At 36.7% G+C, this 18,281-nt stretch overlaps 1 protein-coding gene across 1 annotated transcript; it reads left to right on the plus strand.

The window, feature by feature from the left end:
- The first annotated feature begins 802 nt into the window (after positions 1 to 802).
- LOC135216897 (cytoglobin-2-like) lies at positions 803 to 17,914 on the plus strand. The gene is made up of 3 exons (XM_064252431.1): positions 803 to 902; positions 10,987 to 11,107; positions 17,607 to 17,914. Exons 1-3 carry the CDS (start codon positions 856 to 858, stop codon positions 17,727 to 17,729), a joined length of 291 nt encoding a protein of 96 aa, XP_064108501.1. The 5' UTR covers positions 803 to 855; the 3' UTR covers positions 17,730 to 17,914.
- The last annotated feature ends 367 nt before the right edge of the window (positions 17,915 to 18,281 follow it).

Genomic DNA, 18,281 nt, shown 5'->3' on the forward strand with positions numbered 1-18,281 from the left:
AGGCAGGATGCAACCCTGAACCCCACACTATAAATACACCCAGTCGAATTGGAGGACTGTGATTTAAAAAAAAAAAAATAAAAAAAACTAAATAAATAAATTAATAATAATCATAATAATAATAATAATAATAATAATAATAATAATAATAATAATAATAAAATAATAATAAAATTAATAATAATAAAGTACACATAACAGTAAAAATATAAATCTCACCAGCGCCATTTTCGAGATTGCGCGCAGCTATTCCATCGCATTCTTTGAATCTGGTCCCTTTTCTTTAGAAGTTAATAAAAAAACAAAGATTTATCATTTTTTCAATTGTGTGAACAGCAGTAATGTAGGCAGCAGTAGCATCATAGGCAGTAGGACAAATGGTGAAAGGAGTAACAGAAGTACCTCCAAAGAGAGTAAGATGTTTATACCGGCAATCCCAAAGCATCTCTCTTCCGTAAGTTTTTAAAACACATTAGATAAATCATCATCGAACTCTTTGCACAAATATATTTTTAGGCTATAAAAAAGGATGATATATACAATCAGACGATGTTAAGGAAAACACTCATTCCTCGTGTTCTAACTAGAAACTTTAATATGAAATCTCTTTTCTTGTACGAATCCCTTAACAAAGAACAACTTGGCCTTTGAAAGGAAAAGGAAATGGCGATACTGTCTAATGACAGTTATAATACCATTAAAACACATTATCGACTTTGAGACTTTACTCTCCTGTCTGTTTGACTGTTCATCTTTTTCAATCCTTTGCTGATGTTTTCCATTTTTCGTATCGGCAGGTTATTCGAGACGCATCCGGATGTGCAGGAGGTCTTCATCCCCTTCAGAGGACTCCCGATGGAGGAAGTGCAGCAGTCCAAAGAACTCCGCTCCCACGCACTCAGGTGAGACACAGGCCACGAAAAGGTCAACAGAGGAAGTTCACTGGGCACCTACTATATTAGACTCACAACAACAGTGCATTTGATGTCTAGGCCAGTCCCTTACGACGCTCCTGATTGACTGTTGATAAGCCAATCACAGGGCTAGAAACTCTGTCTCTCGCGAGAGTTCACAGGGGGTAGGATCTATGTTCCATCTCTCCTGAAGAATACGTCTTTCAAAAGTATCCATCAAGAGATGTGGAACATGCATCCTGCCTATGTGAACTCTCTCGAGAGAGACTGAGAGTTTCTAGCCCTGTGATTGGCTTATCAACAGCCAATCAGAAGCGTCGTAAGGAACTGGCCTAGATATCAAATGCACGGTTGATGTGAATCTACTATAGGCCTTCTATGCCCTTATAGCACAGAAGGTAGAGAGAGCAAGTTTTAGTTTTTCTTAAACACTACTGTGGCTAGAGGGCTGCAAATTGGTTGTGATGGTCATCCACCATCCAATCATCAAACATAGCAAATTGCAGCCCTCTAGCCTCAGTAGTTTATATCTGATTTAAGGTTAAATTTAGCCATAATCGTGCGTCTGGCAACGATAAAAGATCAGGCCACCACCGGGCCGTGCCTGAAGTTTCATGGGTCGCGGCTTATAAAGCATTAATAATAAATGACACCACCGAAAGATAAGAGCTTTTTCCGGTATCCTTCATTCTACAATGAACAGAAAACTGGATCGCGGCGAAGAAACTTCGGAGCATTTTCTATTCTTATTAATCTATTTTTTGTATGTGGTCTTTGGCAGAATTTGCTGCATTAATTAGTCCTTTGGTGAAGGAAAAAAAGGGGGGTGGGGGGGTGGGGGGGAGGAAAAAGCTTAAATTCTATCCGTAATAAGTTGTTAAATCATTTGAGGTATGAATGTGCCATGATGATTTTGAAGGTCAAAACCCTACGAATGTACTCACGGTCCCTTCATCCTGACCTACACACCTTAGACCCTTTATCCTAACTCTAATCGTGACCACTTTCCAATGCTGTGGGTCAAACTTATCCTGGTGTGGGAGTCTCAGGTGAACGCAGATATAAAGCAAATTACATGAAAAAAAAAAAAAAAAAAAAAACATGTATCTGCCAGTAGGAAACACTAAGGTTGCCATGATACTTCTAACGTTCAGATGTATTACAATAAATAGTAAAATATTTCCAAGTTTGCTCTCCTCGTATCAGGGTGACGAGTTCCTTGCTAATTGTCCAACAAATGCATATTTATTATATGAAGTCCTCATGTCATGACATCATTGGCATAGACGATAAAAGTATAAGAGCAAAATACTGATTACACAGTTATGCTCCTTTTACGTCTACTTTGTAGCATAAACCAAAATGAAATCTTCAACAGATTACACGTGAAATATGCAGTTTCCCAGAACTAATCTTAGTACTTTTTGTCGTTAAGAATACTCAGTATTCGGTTCTCAAAAATATATATTAAAGACTATATGAACACTATAAAAACTAACAAACATTTAATGTTAATATATGAACAGTATTACATTAATAAACAAAGGTCCCGTGTAACAATTGATAACAGCTTCTATGTCGTTCTATTATCAATAAATATTCTCTCTCTCTCTCTCTCTCTCTCTCTCTCTCTCTCTCTCTCTCTCTCTCCCTCTCTCTCTGACTCAAAATCATCAACATTAACCGCAATTCATAAAAATTACACCTGCTGGGAAAAAAAGACATCTGCAGGTTAACAAAAAAACACTGCAATTTAGATCAAACTAAAACCAGAGTTTCACCTCAACGCCCTAAGCAAATAAACCGTCAGCTCTCCTCCCATCGATCAACAACAACAACAACGCTGTCATCCTAAGCATAAATTTCTTTTACAGATAACGTTACATAATATAGACCCCAATTTTTTTTTTTAAATCCATTTAAAAACGATTCACAGTAATTCAGCTCCAGTGAAGCGCAATGCAACATAGACAAACATCAAAATGATTTACATTCATCACAAGTTCTACATCAGCGAACGCAAATTAGTGTTGCTTATATGATAGACATTTAAGCAACATAAGTCAGTGAACTTCAGGGTTCCTAAACAACATTCGCTCTTGAAAAGAAAATACTATGATTAATCGTTTTCTGGGCAAAAATGTGAAAAGAGATTCATCAACACTTACGAAAAGCTTTTATTGTATAAATAAATGGAAAGTTAGTCACCGTATGTACATCTTAAAATTGATATATATATATATATATATATATATATATATATATATATATATATATATATATGTATATATATATATATATATATATATATATATATATATATATATATATATATATATATATATATATATATATGTATATATATATATATATATATATATATATATATATATATATATATATATATGTGTGTGTGTGTGTGTGTGTGTGTATATGTGTGTGTGTGTGTGTGTATAATAGAAATGTATATGTGTGTATGTATAAAAATATATACAAGAGACATGTCGTGATTATATTATTGTAATTAAATGATTTATATAAAGCAAAATACTTACTTTAGACTAAAAATCTCTACAAATAAAACCAGAATGGACGAATATAATGAGAAGAAAAAGAAACCATCCTTATCCCTACAAGAGACTGAATAAAGCAAATCACAGTAACTAATCACCAAAAAAAATCAAAACATATTCAAGGTGAAGATAATATGTACGGAAACATTAAACATATCTACCTTCGGGCTGGGGCGGGGGCGGGGGCGGGTGCGGGGGTGCGGGGGCGGGTGCGGGGCGGGGGCGGGAGGGTTTCATGGCGATGAAGCCTGAAGGAGAAAAACATTTAATGACAATCGTTATCAAACCACAGTTATCTTTTATTGAATAGCATTGCTAAAGCTGGTTAAAAAGGGGGGAGAAAAATAATAAGGCTTCTTGGATAATAATAATAATAATAATAATAATAATAATAATAATAATAATAATAATAATAATAATAATATAATGATGATGATGATGATGAAAACGATCAGGCAAAGATCCCCTGCGACTATGGTATCAGAACAGAAAGGGGGATACGCGCAAATAGACCAGACGTGACGATGATTGACAAAATCAAGAAGAAAGTATCACTCGATTGATGTCGCAATACCATGGGACACCAGATTTGAAGAGAAAGAGAGGGAAAAAAATGGATAAGTATCAAGACCTGAAAATAGAAATCAAGAAGGATATGGGCTATGCCAGTGAAAATTGTACCCATAATCATAGGAACAGAAGGCACGATCCCAAGATCCCTGAAAAGGAATCTAGACAAACTAGAGGCTGAAGTAGCTCCAGGACTCATGCAGAAGAGCGTGATCCTAGAAACGGCGCAGATAGTAAGAAAAGTGATGGACTCCTAAGAAGGCAGGATGCAACCCGGAACCCCACACTATAAATACCACCCAGTCGGATTGGAGGACTGTGATAGACCACAAAAAAAAAAAAACAATAATAATAATAATAATAATAATAATAATAATAATAATAATAATAATAATAATAATAATAATAATAATAATAATAATAACGAGAAATACAAACATACAAAACAGGGGGACTAAACAACACAATAGAAGATGTAAACCAGAGACTTAAGGCCAAAGCACATAAGATCCAACGGTACATGAACAGAAATAAGGGATATCAACAGAACAAACTATTCGGAACCAACCAGAAAAGACTATACAGCCAACTAAGAGGGGAAGACAACCACCCAGAAATTCCTGAAGCCGAACCAAGTAAGCGACTCTGGGAAAACATATGGAGCAATCCGGTATCACACAACAAACATGCAACATGGCTCCAGGAAGTCAAGGAAGAAGAAACAGGGAGAATAAAACAAAGATTCACAGAGATCACGGACAGACACTGTCAGACACCAAACTAAAGAAAATGCCAAACTGGAAAGCCCCAGGTCCCGATGAAGTCCATGGATACTGGCTCAAAAACTTCAAGGCCCTACCCACACCCACGAATAGCAGAACAACTCCAGCATTGTATCTCAAATCACCATGCACCCAAATGGATGACCACAGGAAGAACATCCCTAGTACAAAAAGACAAGAGTAAGGGAAATATAGCCAGTAACTACAGCCTATCACCTGCCTACCAATAATGTGGAAGTTACTGACAGGTATCATCAGTGAAGGCTATACAATTACCTAGAGGAGACAAACACCATCCCCCACCAACAGAAAGGCTGCAGAAGGATGTGTAGGGGCACAAAAGACCAGCTCCTGATAGACAAAATGGTAATGAAGAACAGTAGGAGAAGGAAAACCAACCTAAGCATGGCATGGATAGACTATAAGAAAGCCTTCGACATGATACCACACACATGGCTAATAGAATGCCTGAAAATATATGGGGCAGAGGAAAACACCATCAGCTTCCTCAAAAGTACAATGAGCAACTAGAATACAATACTTACAAGCTCTGGAATAAGACTAGCAGAGGTTAATATCAGGAGAGGGATCTCCAGGGCAACTCACTGTCCCCACTACTCTTCGTAGTAGTCATGAATTCCCATGACAAAAAGGTACTACAGATGATGGATGCCGGGTACCAACTCAAGAAAAGGGGCAACAGAATCAATCATCTGATGTTCATGGACGACATCAAGCTGTATGGTAAGAGCATCAAGGAAATAGATACCCTAATCCAGACTGTAAGGATTGTATCTGGGGACATCAGGATGGAGTTTGGAATAGAAAAATGCGCCTTAGTCAACATACAAAGAGGTAAAGTAACGAGAACTGAGGGGATAAAGCTACAAGGATGGGAGCAACATCAAACACATAGATGAGACAGGATACAAATACCTGGGAATAATGGAAGGAGGGGATATAAAACACCAAGAAATGAAGGACACGATCAGGAAAGAATATATGCAGAGACTCAAGGCGACACTCAAGTCAAAACTCAACGCCGGAAATATGATAAAAGCTTAAACACATGGGCAGTGCCAGTAATCAGATACAGCGCAGGAATAGTGGAATGGACGAAGGCAGAACTCCGCAGCATAGATCAGAAAACCAGGAAACATATGACAATACACAAAGCACTACACCCAAGAGCAAATACGGACAGACTATACATAACACGAAAGGAAGGAGGGAGAGGACTACTAAGTATAGAGGACTGCGTCAACATCGAGAACAGAGCACTGGGGCAATATCTGAAAACCAGTGAAGACGAGTGGCTAAAGAGTGCATGGGAAGAAGGACTAATAAAAGTAGATGAAGACCCAGAAATATACAGAGACAGGAGAATGACAGACAGAACAGAGGACTGGCACAACAAACCAATGAACGAACAATACATGAGGCAGATTAAAAGAACTAGCCAGCGATGACACATGGCAATGGCTACAGAGGGGAGAATTAAAGAAGGAAACTGAAGGAATGATAAAACAGCGGCACAAGATCAGGCCCCTAAGAACCAGATATGTTCAAAGAACGATAGACGGAAATAACATCTCTCCCATATGTAGGAAGTGCAATACGAAAAATGAAACCATAAACCACATAGCAAACGAATGCCCGGCACTTGCACAGAACCAGTACAAAAAGATGCATGATTCAGTGGCAAAAGCCCTCCACTGGAGCCTGTGCAAGAAACATCAGCTACCTTGCAGTAATAAGTGGTACTGGGACTATGTTATCAGAACGGATAGGGTGATACGTGCAAACAGACCAGACATGACGTTGATTGACAAAGTCAAGAAGAAAGTATCACTCATTGATGTCGCTTATAACCATGGACAGCAGAGTTGAAGAGAAAAGAGAGGGAAAAAAAATGGATAAGTATCAAGATCTGAAAATAGAAATAAGAAGGATATGGGATATGCCAGTGGAAATCGTACCCATAATCATAGGAGCACTAGGCACGATCCCAAGATCCCTGAAAAGGAATCTAGAAAAACTAGAGGCTGAAGTAGCTCCAGGACTCATGCAGAAGAGTGTGATCCTAGAAACGGAACACATAGTAAGAAAAGTGATGGACTCCTAAGGAAGCAGGATGCAACCCGGAACCCCACACTATAAATACCACCCAGTCGAATTGGAGGACTGATAGAGCCAAAAATAAATAAATAAATAACAATAATAATAATGATAATAATAATGTGAAATCATTAAACGTCCACAATGATACTGTAACTGACTGGTCATGAAATGTAATTCTCATTATTATTTTGCAAATTTAACGTACATAGAACAGAAATCCACATCCATGAGGCAATAAAAGCCATAAATGGAAATATAAAAATGGGTCGAGAGATTTAGGACCTTCATGTATCAACATCCAAAACACGTCCATGGAATATGTATGCTGGCAGTAAAAAAACTGAATGAAATAAAGGGGCAACTATTATCATTATTAGAAAAAATCATCACAACCTCTCTATTACTATTAGTGGAAAATATCATTATAGCAACCCCGCTAACAGACAAATACTCCAAAAACGTTGAAAAATAATATTGGAACACCAACAACTACTATGGCATCATCTTTATATATAGGAAGGCTAAGAACAATGCCTCTTATGGCAGCATTAGAGGTTAAATTTTAGGTGCTTCAAAAAGAGATGTTTGGAGTAGGCGGCTACAGTGACGGGCACTACACTCGTTTCACATGAAATACATAAGCCAATAAACGTTAGTCATGATACGATAGAGAACATCCTGGGTGAAAGGAGCAGGGAACGAGATCGTTCATATACAGAGTCCAAAGGTTGCTCAAGGTCATTCAGCCTCACCCTCCACCGACTATACATACCGATGAAATCCAGATCAGGTCAAACGCCAATTTATTTCGCAGAAGACAGCAAACAGTGACAAATTAAATTACATTAATTACATTATGAAAATTACATTAATTACATTATGGCAGTCGCATTTACAGTGCCTTGGATCAAACCACTAGTAACGCATTTCTCGGCAAAGTTTTGGTAGTTCAACTATGAGCAACTGTTGACTTTTGTTGAATTATAACTCACTATCACAGCAAGACCGTGCTCTCGAATCTTGAAACTGAAGTTTGGTGTAATTTGAATTACGAGTCTTGGAATGGAACTAGTACTCAGTTCCTGGCAGCACAGGAATATCTTGTCATCATTTCAAGGACTTCAAAGGACAAATTCACATGCATGGCCTTGTTTTCCCATCTAAATGCGGCGTCCTCGGGTCCTTCATAGTAATAGTTAACGGAATACTTGTTAGTGCAACAGTTATAAATTACAAGATATGGGTCCTGATAATGTTACGCTAGAAATTATTTTTATTTTTTTGCAGGGGCAATCACCTTGATAAAAATTTTAACAAATACTCATTCCCAAATGATTACACGGTCCACTAATAATGGATTGTAATGAAAGCTAAACATAATAAAATCACCAAGATCAAATATATATATATATATCTATATATATATATATATATAGATATATATATATATATACTATACCTATATATATCATATATATATATATATATAGATATATATATTACATATATTTATATATATATATATAGTATTTGTGGACCGTGTAATCATTTGGGAATGAGAATTTGTTCAACTTTTTATCAAGGTGATTTTATTGTTATTACTATTATTATCATTATTTTTTTTTTTTGTCTATCACAATCCTCCAATTCGACTGGGTGGTGTGGTATTTATAGTGTGGGGTTCCGGGTTCCATCCTGCCTCCTTAGGAGTCCATCACTTTTCTCTTACTATGTGTGCCGTTTCTAGGAATCACCATATATATATATATATATATATATATATATATATATATATATATATATATACTATATATATATATATATATATATCGTAATTAGATCATCTACCAGTCAAATTGCTACAATGGTGATAGCAAAAGAATTGTCAATGGTTTGGCCAGAGGAATACATGAGAGATTTTTGTATCCCTAAGAAAGGGAATGCAGGTAAATGGTGAAAAAAACTCTCTTTCATTTGAGACAATGGCAACTACAAATGCCAGGTGTATCCAATTAAGGACTCCTAGCACAGGTTAATTCCTTTTGCTATTTGGGCGCTGCTAACCTATGAAGTGTCATTGGTTGTTGCTCTAAAATTATAAAGCTTCAAAAGGAACTGAAATGACAACCAGGTGGTAGATGAGGTTATTCTGACGTCAACAGTAACCACACTTTGACTCATATATCAGGATGCAAGTGAAAATAATAGCATATTCGGAATTCTAAGTGGTGTGGAAATCATCAAATGGCATTTACCGTTACCTGGGATATAAGGAGTAAACCTTGTTCATTTACTGCAAAAACTTGGATTAAAAATATATTTTCCTGGTCTTATTGGGATCATGAATGGTTGAGGATGTTGCTGTATGATACAGACGCTTTTCTCTATCGCTGTAATACAGTGTGTGTGTGTGTGTGTGTGTGTGTGTGTGTGTGTGTGTGTGTATGAGAGAGAGAGAGAGAGAGAGAGAGAGAGAGAGAGAGAGATGCACATATCATCTGAGCAGATGAGGACAGGTTTTATCTTTTAACATCTGAGTCTGTCACGACCGAAAAATTGCGTCCATTTAGATTTCTATTTTCTCTTTCGCATTTTAATCAGACAAATTCTTTTATATGGTTGTCCTGAACCACTTACGTTAATTACGTGGATTACCTGGACGCGCCAACACTAAATATGCATTTCCTTGATCACCTAGCCACTTGGAGACTGGAAAAATTACTACGTTCATTTTAATAAAAGTAAATGATTACTTTAATTTTGTTCTCAAAATAGGACATGATGATATGGCTGACTACCAGAAACAATCTAGTTTAAACGTAAGTTAGATAGTACCATCCTCATCCATGCTTATTTTTTACGACCATTAGGAGAACAAAGAGAAACAAGAAGTTTTCATCACCATCATATCTTTATATAATATAAAGGCTAAGTTCCCGATTAGATACGATCGCAGAAACAAATGTACTGCCGCAGTTATGACCAGTTGTCAGTAGCAATCTTTTTTTTTCTTTAAGCTTAAAAGTAAAGGACTGGGGTGACAATTGTGAAATGCTTTCTTTACTAACATTGCTAAGATAAAAGATGAATAAACTTTTATCCCCTTTTAACATTATCGTCTTGTTGATAATTAACCATTTTTCTGATAATTGTGCGTGTTTTTTTATTTTATTGGAAAGCAAGGTTCCCTAATATCCAAAAACTAAGACTGTAGAATGACATTGTGTATAGGGTCCTTTGACGTGCTGCTAATGAGTATTCGTGTTGCTTGAACGGCTCATCTTGCGGTAGTTTCTTCATATCAGTGCTATCCAACAGTTAGCAGTAAAACTTAGCAGTTTCATGCAATAACACAAAAGAATCCTAAGCAACGCATCACATTACTCTATACACGCTGGCATTCTCCTGTCTCCTTCATCCTGGATATTAGGTTCATTCCTCTGCAATATATTAATCTACCCATGGAACTATAATCTACCAATCAATCTCTACAGCACTGTGTGATGCTTTCCCTCCTCCTCCCACTTAACACTTAAGAATTAATAACTCTTTTTTTTTAAACCAGTTTCCTGTACTCCTTTCTCTCCAAAACAATATACTCAATCCTACACCTATAATAAACTTTCTACTGCTATTGATTTCCACATTTCTCATCCTTTCTATTCTTATCTCGCCATCCATACTATGAAAAAAAAAAAAAGTTCACTTCAAAATCTTCGACCCTCATTCCATTCTTCCTCAACATCCACACTCCATTTTCAAAGAGGCGAATCGGCCGGCATTCTAACGTTGGCTCCCATGTATTCGTTCGTTCATTCCTTCTCTATTTAATATTTTTAGCGCATACCTTGAAAGAAAGGCAAAAAGGATCAAATGCGTAACAATTTTAACAAAAAACGCGCTGGAGTCAAAATTATCAACTACTACCACTAGTATCTCTCTCTCTCTCTCTCTCTCTCTCTCTCTCTCTCTCTCTGAATAAAACAAACTTTAATGAAATTTTTCACGTTTTCTTTGCCTTTCCAGAGTAATGGGTTTCGTGGAGAAGGCAGTGCGGAGACTGGAAGAGCCGGAAAAACTCGTCCCTCTGATACAAGAGTGTGGCAAGAACCACTGCCATTATGGAGCGCAGATCCAACACGTCGAGGTAAATTAATAGTTTGGGATTTACTGCCATAGTACCACTTGCCAATAACAGCCGTTATCGCATGAACAATAAAAAACACAAGTACTAGTGATATGACAGTAGCTGAACTGGTAGCAGCAATAGCTATCGGACCATTAGTAGCACTGAGAAAGTTTCTAAAAGATATGTTTATTTACTTCATCAAAACCACCATTGCATTAATCAAGAGAACCGTCTTTGTAATCAATACTATCGTTTCTATCATGACGAATACCATTTATTACCTTAATTATGTATAACGTTTATCGACAAAGTAATTATGTTTACAATTACTTCTTTACTGTACCTATCTACCTGATATTGCTGAAATTTGTATTGGAGCTTATAATAGTTCAATTACCTGAAAACATAATATTATGAAAACAATAAAAGCCGATATGGCCACCATGTCACCTGACCTAAGTCATAAAAATTTTTCAAGTATAAATCCAGCAATAATAATAATAATAATAATAATAATAATAATAATAATATAATAATATTTATAATAATAATAATAACACAAAGCACTACACCCAAGAGCAAATACGGACAGACTATACATAACACGAAAGGAAGGAGGGAGAGGACTACTAAATATAAAGGACTGCGTCAACACCGAGAAACAGAGCACTGGGGCAATATCTGAAAACCAGTGAAGACGAGTGGCTAAAGAGTGCATGGGAAGAAGGACTAATAAAAGTAGACGAAGACCCAGAAATACACAGAGACAGGAGAATGACAAACAGAACAGAGGACTGGCACAACAAACCAATGCACGGACAATACATGAGACAGACTAAAGAACTAGCCAGCGATGACACATGGCAATGGCTACAGGGGGGAGAGCTAAAGAAGGAAACTGAAGGAATGATAACAGCGGCACAACATCAAGCCCTAAGAACCAGATATGTTCAAAGAACGATGGACGGAAATAACATCTCTCCCGTATGAAGGAAGTGCAATACGAAAAATGAAACCATAAACCACATAGCAAGCGAATGCCCGGCACTTGCACAGAACCAGTACAAAAAGAGGCATGATTCAGTGGCAAAAGCCCTCCACTGGAGCCTGTGCAAGAAACATCAGCTACCTTGCAGTAATAAGTGGTACGAGCACCAACCTGAGGGAGTGATAGAAAATGATCAGGCAAAGATCCTCTGGGACTATGGTATCAGGACGGATAGGGTGATACGTGCAAACAGACCAGACGTGACGCTGATTGACAAAGTCAAGAAGAAAGTATCACTCATTGATGTCGCAATACCATGGGACACCAGAGTTGAAGAGAAAGAGAGGGAAAAATGGATAAGTATCAAGATCTGAAAATAGAAATAAGAAGGATATGGGATATGCCAGTGGAAATTGTACCCATAATCATAGGAGCACTAGGCACGATCCCAAGATCCTTGAAAAGGAATCTAGAAAAACTAGAGGCTGAGGTAGCCCCGGGCTACATGCAGAAGAGTGTGATCCTAGAAACGGCACACATAGTAAGAAAAGTGATGGACTCCTAAGGAGGCAGGATGCAACCCGGAACCCCACACTATAAATACCACCCAGTCGAATTGGAGGACTGTGATAGAGCAAAAAAAAAAAAATAATAATAATAATCATAATACATGCAGACAGGAGAATAACAAAAAAAAAAAAAAAAAAAAAAAAAAAAAAAAAAAAACAGATGAATGGTACAACAAACCAACGCACTGACGGTACATGGGACACACTAAAGAACTGGCCAGCGATGAAACGTGGCAATGGCTTCAGAGGGGAAACTCAAGAGGAAATAGAACGAATCCTAACTGCGGCACAAGACCAGGCCCTAAGAACCACAGATGTCCAAAGAACGACAGACGGGAATAACATCCCACCCATATGCAGGAAGTGTAATATGAAAAATGAGACCATAAACCGCATAGCAAGCGAATGTCCGGCACTTGCACAGAACCAGCACAAAAATAGGCACGATTTAGTAGCAAAAGCCATCTACTGGAGCCTGTGCAAGAAACACCAGCTACATTCCAGTAAAATGAGTGGTACGAACACCAACCTGAAGGAGTGACTTAAAACGATCCTCGAGGACTATGATATCAGAACATCATCTTGGAAGTACTTGCTTTGTTCATATACGTGCTTGCATATATCCACACCACACACAGAAAGAGAAAGAAAAAAAAGACTGATAAGTATAAAGACCTGAAAATAGAAATAAGGAGGATATGAGATATGCCACTGGAAATTGTACCCATAATCATAGGAAAACTAGGCCCGATCCCAAGATCTCCGGAAAGGAACCTGGAAAAACTAGATGCCGAGGTAGCTCCAAGACTCGTGCAGAAGTGTGTGCTCCTAGAAACAGCACACATAGTACGAAAAGTGATGGACTCCAGCTGAGGCAGAATATAACCCGGAACACCAAACTACAAAAACCACCCAGTAGAATAGGATGACTGTGATAGAAAATGATAATAATAATCAGTCACAAAGACCTAATTTCTTCACTTTTTCTTCACATTTTGGTATATGCCTCCTCCTGCCGTCATTAAATCCAAAACAGCTATGACCAATAAGAAAGTGTTACCGGGCCGGGAAGTGGGTTCGAACCCTCGCAAGTCAGGTGAGAATGAAACTGCCGTAAACCCCCAATATTACAAAAAAAAGTCATAAATCATTCCCATTCCAATATATGACATTATGAATAACCTTTTCACGTGACATACCGGTACTGGCAGTCAGAGGAGAAATTACCTTTCGGATTTTCTGCTTGTTGAAATTCAATCTATGATGCTAAGAGTTTCCATAAAACAATATATGTACGGTGTGTGCATGTATGTGTATATATATATATATATATATATATATATATATATATATATATATATATATATATATATATATATATATATGTATGTGTGTGTGGTGTGGGTATATGCAAGAACGTATATGAACAAAGCAAGTACTTCCAAGATGATGATAATTAAGTTACCGATTCTGGTTAACACCAGATGCCTAGACAAATACAATTTATAAAAATTCCTGATTATATATTTTTATTTAAGAGAGAATCTGCAAAAGAAGCTTATGTGAAGAGATTTTAATCTTTATCCAGGATGGGAACTGTCACTTTACACTCATATCGAATTCACCACAGCCTGATTTCAGTGCCTGCATTCATTTATCAAAGTTTATTGAAGTTATTCAATTCTTGAGTAACCATAAGCAGACACATAGACAGACGGAGGGCAATACATTTTTCACATAAATATCTGTAAAAAATTAACGTACGTTTTTGCTTTAAAAGAAACATGACCCATCACTCCATGTTTACCTTTCTGTGCCGTAGTCACTTCATTCATTTAACTATAAATATCTCGAAATGAGAACTAAGGAGGACAAAGATATCCACTTTAAATACCAATACGTCTAAAAGAAAACCCTAAAGTCTCTTTCGATTCATAATTCCAGTTTCTACCGGCAAGGGTCCTTCTTTTCCCCATTTAAGATTTAAAGAACCATTTTCTAGTTTTCCCCTTTTTCCTCAATTTATCCCACTAGATTTACTCTAAACCTCTATTTGCATTTGCCAAAGGGGAGCACACTCACCTTGATTACTGCAGAGGGAAACGATTTCATTTTTATGCTGGAGATGTATTAAGATTTTATGTATCTGACCGCTGGAAACTTGGCTTTCCTACGCTGTCACACTAAAGATGACAGAGAGGCTCGAAGTTTTCCTGCACCAAAGAACCTTTTAATTGGTGCTTAAGCAGCGGTATTAAGTTTGAACTTACAGCTGTACTTTCTGCAGCTAATCTATATGTACATATATTTTCTTTTCGGTCCACTTAAGCTCTCCTTACCACTTAAGCTAGTTTAGTTCCTTAATCTTGAGAGGCATTTCCTTGAGATTTTGCGTTCCCCTAAATCAATTTTTTTTCTTTCCCCATGATTCACTAAAATCTGGGTAGCGTGGTCATAACAGTTTCCCACCTTTTTCTCGTATTTTTTTTATTTTTCATTTATTTATTTCTTTTTTACTCTTTCGTTTTGGTTGCCCAGTGTTACAGGTAGAAGCTAAATATCTGTCCTTCTAACTGACAAGCAAAAGCGGAGAGTGGACCGAAAAGAAAAAAAAAAAAAAGAAAAAAAAAAAAAAAAAAAAAAAAAAAAAAAAAAATATATATATATATATATATATATATGTATATATATATATATATATATATATATAATACTAATATATCTATATATAATATATATATATATATATATATATATATATATATATATATAGATAGATATATATATATATATATATATATATATATATATATATATATATATATATATATATATATATATATATATATATATATATATATATATATATATATATAGATATATATAATATATACACACAAGTGAGTTGGAGAAGTACAGCTGTAAGTTCAAACTTAATACCGCTACTTAGGCGCCAATTACCAAGGGAAATATTTGCAAGGTGGAACTGTCAAGAAAAATTTAACCCGGCAATTTTGGAGGACCTTGGAAATTCTTTGGTGCGGGAGACACGATCATATTCCTTTTGTCTTGTTGCTGTTTTTCACGATCAAACTCTAAAAGTGTAACAGGAAACTTACAGCGTTCAGGTGCGATGGCCCATTCGATGGTTTTCACACTGTCAGGCTTCAAATGGTTAAAGGTTTGGTGAAAGAGGTCCGAAGGGGGGTTGGGGGAATATACGAGGTAAAGGAGTGGTATTGGGAGAGGGCTGAGATGTAAGGCATTATGGCTGCCACTTGTACGGTCTTTCCCAAAGTCATTGGTGAAGTTTGTTAAGATTGATGGTTCGTTTTCGGCAGCGGTTATTATTCAGTGATCTTGGTCTGTTGGTTGTTATAATGTAATTCAGACTAAAAAATCAGGTTTGACTACGTCTTCTTTCAAATATACAAAGCAATAAAGTCTAAAGCTCCACAGTTAAAATCACACGTTGTCGTTCATAATCCTTGAGACACAGGGGTGTCAATGTCTCAGCGTTCTTAAACTTTTCTAAATAATCCCTCTTCTCTTGTCTTTTACACAACTGATGCATATCACTTCTCCTTTGCAACGTCCTAGTGACGCCCATAACGTTGACAACTGAAACATCTGCGAAGTTAAAAGTGTATATTCCTTGGTGCATAAAAATCATCCAAGTCTAGGCCATACTTGGTTCAAACTAGGAGTCCTTGAATTGCTCAGCTTACGGCTCGAACTATAGGTCATCCAAGATTGCTCGAACTTATTGGGTCCTAAAACAAATCCACAACTCCGCTTTTCACTGTTAAGGATAAGGATAACCTAAAGCTCTGTTCAAAAGCGACGTATTCAGACAACGGCAAGAACACAGCCCCACCAGACTCAACATCCCCAAGCAATAGAATTTTGTCCTTGGAAATATGACGCCTCTCAATGATATCTCAAGTTAATTAACAAATTCAATAGTTCCTGGAAATGCCATGAATCCCGTAAAAAACCTAGATATCCAGGAAATACTAAAATACCTAAGTTTTCAGTATGTCCCCAACAAGTTTACTAGTGCATGGAAATGCCATGCTCCCCGCAAAAAACCTGGAAATCTTGGAAATACGAAAATTCATAAGATTTCTGAATTATGACCCAAAATGTTCCGTAGCTCATGGAAATACCGAGCATCAAGACTTTAAAATCTGGAAATCTTTGGAAATGTTCCAAATCCCAAAGATTTACTGTATAATGTCTCCAGAAGTACCACACTAGTTCATGGAAATGTCATCCATCCCGTAAAAACCTGCTAATCTTGAAGATTATAAGTAGCCCTCAGATTTCACAAATGAATACACGTCTTTAGAGATTGATTAAACATCTCCTCTAAATCTGTAATTCTTGGAAATAACAAGCAATTCCAAATCTGGAATTCTTAGAAATACTAAGCTTCCAAACATTTATGAATTAATGCCATAATAATTGTGATATAATACTTTGGTGCTTTAGTGCATGCAGTATTCTGCTATAACCATCTTTCATCCTATCTATCCTACTTATTAATATTACTACTTACAGCACTTATACGCATATATACGTTAGTTAGAAATTCCGTGCGGACTGGAAGAAAACAACATAATATAATGCATTTGAAAAAGAAACCCACAAAATCATTCTAAGTATTTACATTTAATTTTACTCCACACTCGAGTACTTTCAGGCCCTATCTGTGGCTCCTGAAAGTACTCGAATGTGGAGTAAAGTTAAATATAAATACACGTTAACGGTGATTTTGTGGGTTTCTTTTTCAATCTTCAGAAGAAAACTGAAAGAAATGTTTGTTTGGTTCAATATGCAATTTGTTAGAATATCTGTAAAACCTCATATATTCATGAATAAGGGAAGCAACTCATCCTGCCTCCTTTCATATACAACCAAAATAAATTCTCCCTTCTTTCTTTCTTCTTTCAAACAGCTGGTGGGGCCGGAGTTCCTGAAGGCCATTCAACCGGCCTTGGAGAGCGAATGGACGGACGAGGTGGAAGAGGCCTGGGACCTCCTCATGAAGAACACGCCTACGGGATGCGACTGGCCATGATAGAGGAAATAAAGAAGGGATAAAAGGATGAAACTTTAGATACGAGAGCGAAGTGTGGCTCTTTGGTCAAATAATAAAGGTGACTCAAATTTTAATATTATAAAACGTTAAATGGGCGTCCGCACCACAGGAAGTGAAGAAAATTTTTAAAATGAGAATCGTAGTATACCTGAGCATAATATGGATGAACGACAGAGGAGAAAAAAGGTTTGAATAAAAAGATTGAGATATTAACTTCGCAAAATGTGGGCGAAGCTTAATTACATAGACATACAAAGGTTCATGAGTATAATCAAAATGCAAGGGAACACTTAACATACACCAGAAAAAAGGTGGATGGAAATACATGGGTTAAAGTGAAAGAAAATGCAATCAACAAATCAAATCTTTTTACAAAGATATCTTTATCAAGATACGAAACAGCAACCACAACAAAAAAGACAAAGTGCAAATGAGTATCAGTGAAAATAACAGTGAAGAACCAGGTTTAACAAAAGACAGGAAGGTGTCACGGAAAAAAGGCGAAGAAAACGTGGAAAATAAAATACAAAT

The sequence above is a fragment of the Macrobrachium nipponense genome, chromosome 6 (assembly GCF_015104395.2).
Source record: "Macrobrachium nipponense isolate FS-2020 chromosome 6, ASM1510439v2, whole genome shotgun sequence".
In the NCBI taxonomy this organism is placed as follows: domain Eukaryota; kingdom Metazoa; phylum Arthropoda; class Malacostraca; order Decapoda; family Palaemonidae; genus Macrobrachium; species Macrobrachium nipponense.

What these genes read in the sequence shown, in the direction of transcription:
- LOC135216897 (XM_064252431.1), top strand. Translation starts at nt 856, where the DNA reads ATGGAGGAAGTGCAGCAGTCCAAAGAACTCCGCTCCCACGCACTCAG. An exon ending in CTCCGCTCCCACGCACTCAG is followed by an intron (nt 903 to 10,986) that starts GTGAGACACAGG and finishes TTGCCTTTCCAG; the next exon opens with AGTAATGGGTTTCGTGGAGA. An exon ending in CGCAGATCCAACACGTCGAG is followed by an intron (nt 11,108 to 17,606) that starts GTAAATTAATAG and finishes TCTTTCAAACAG; the next exon opens with CTGGTGGGGCCGGAGTTCCT.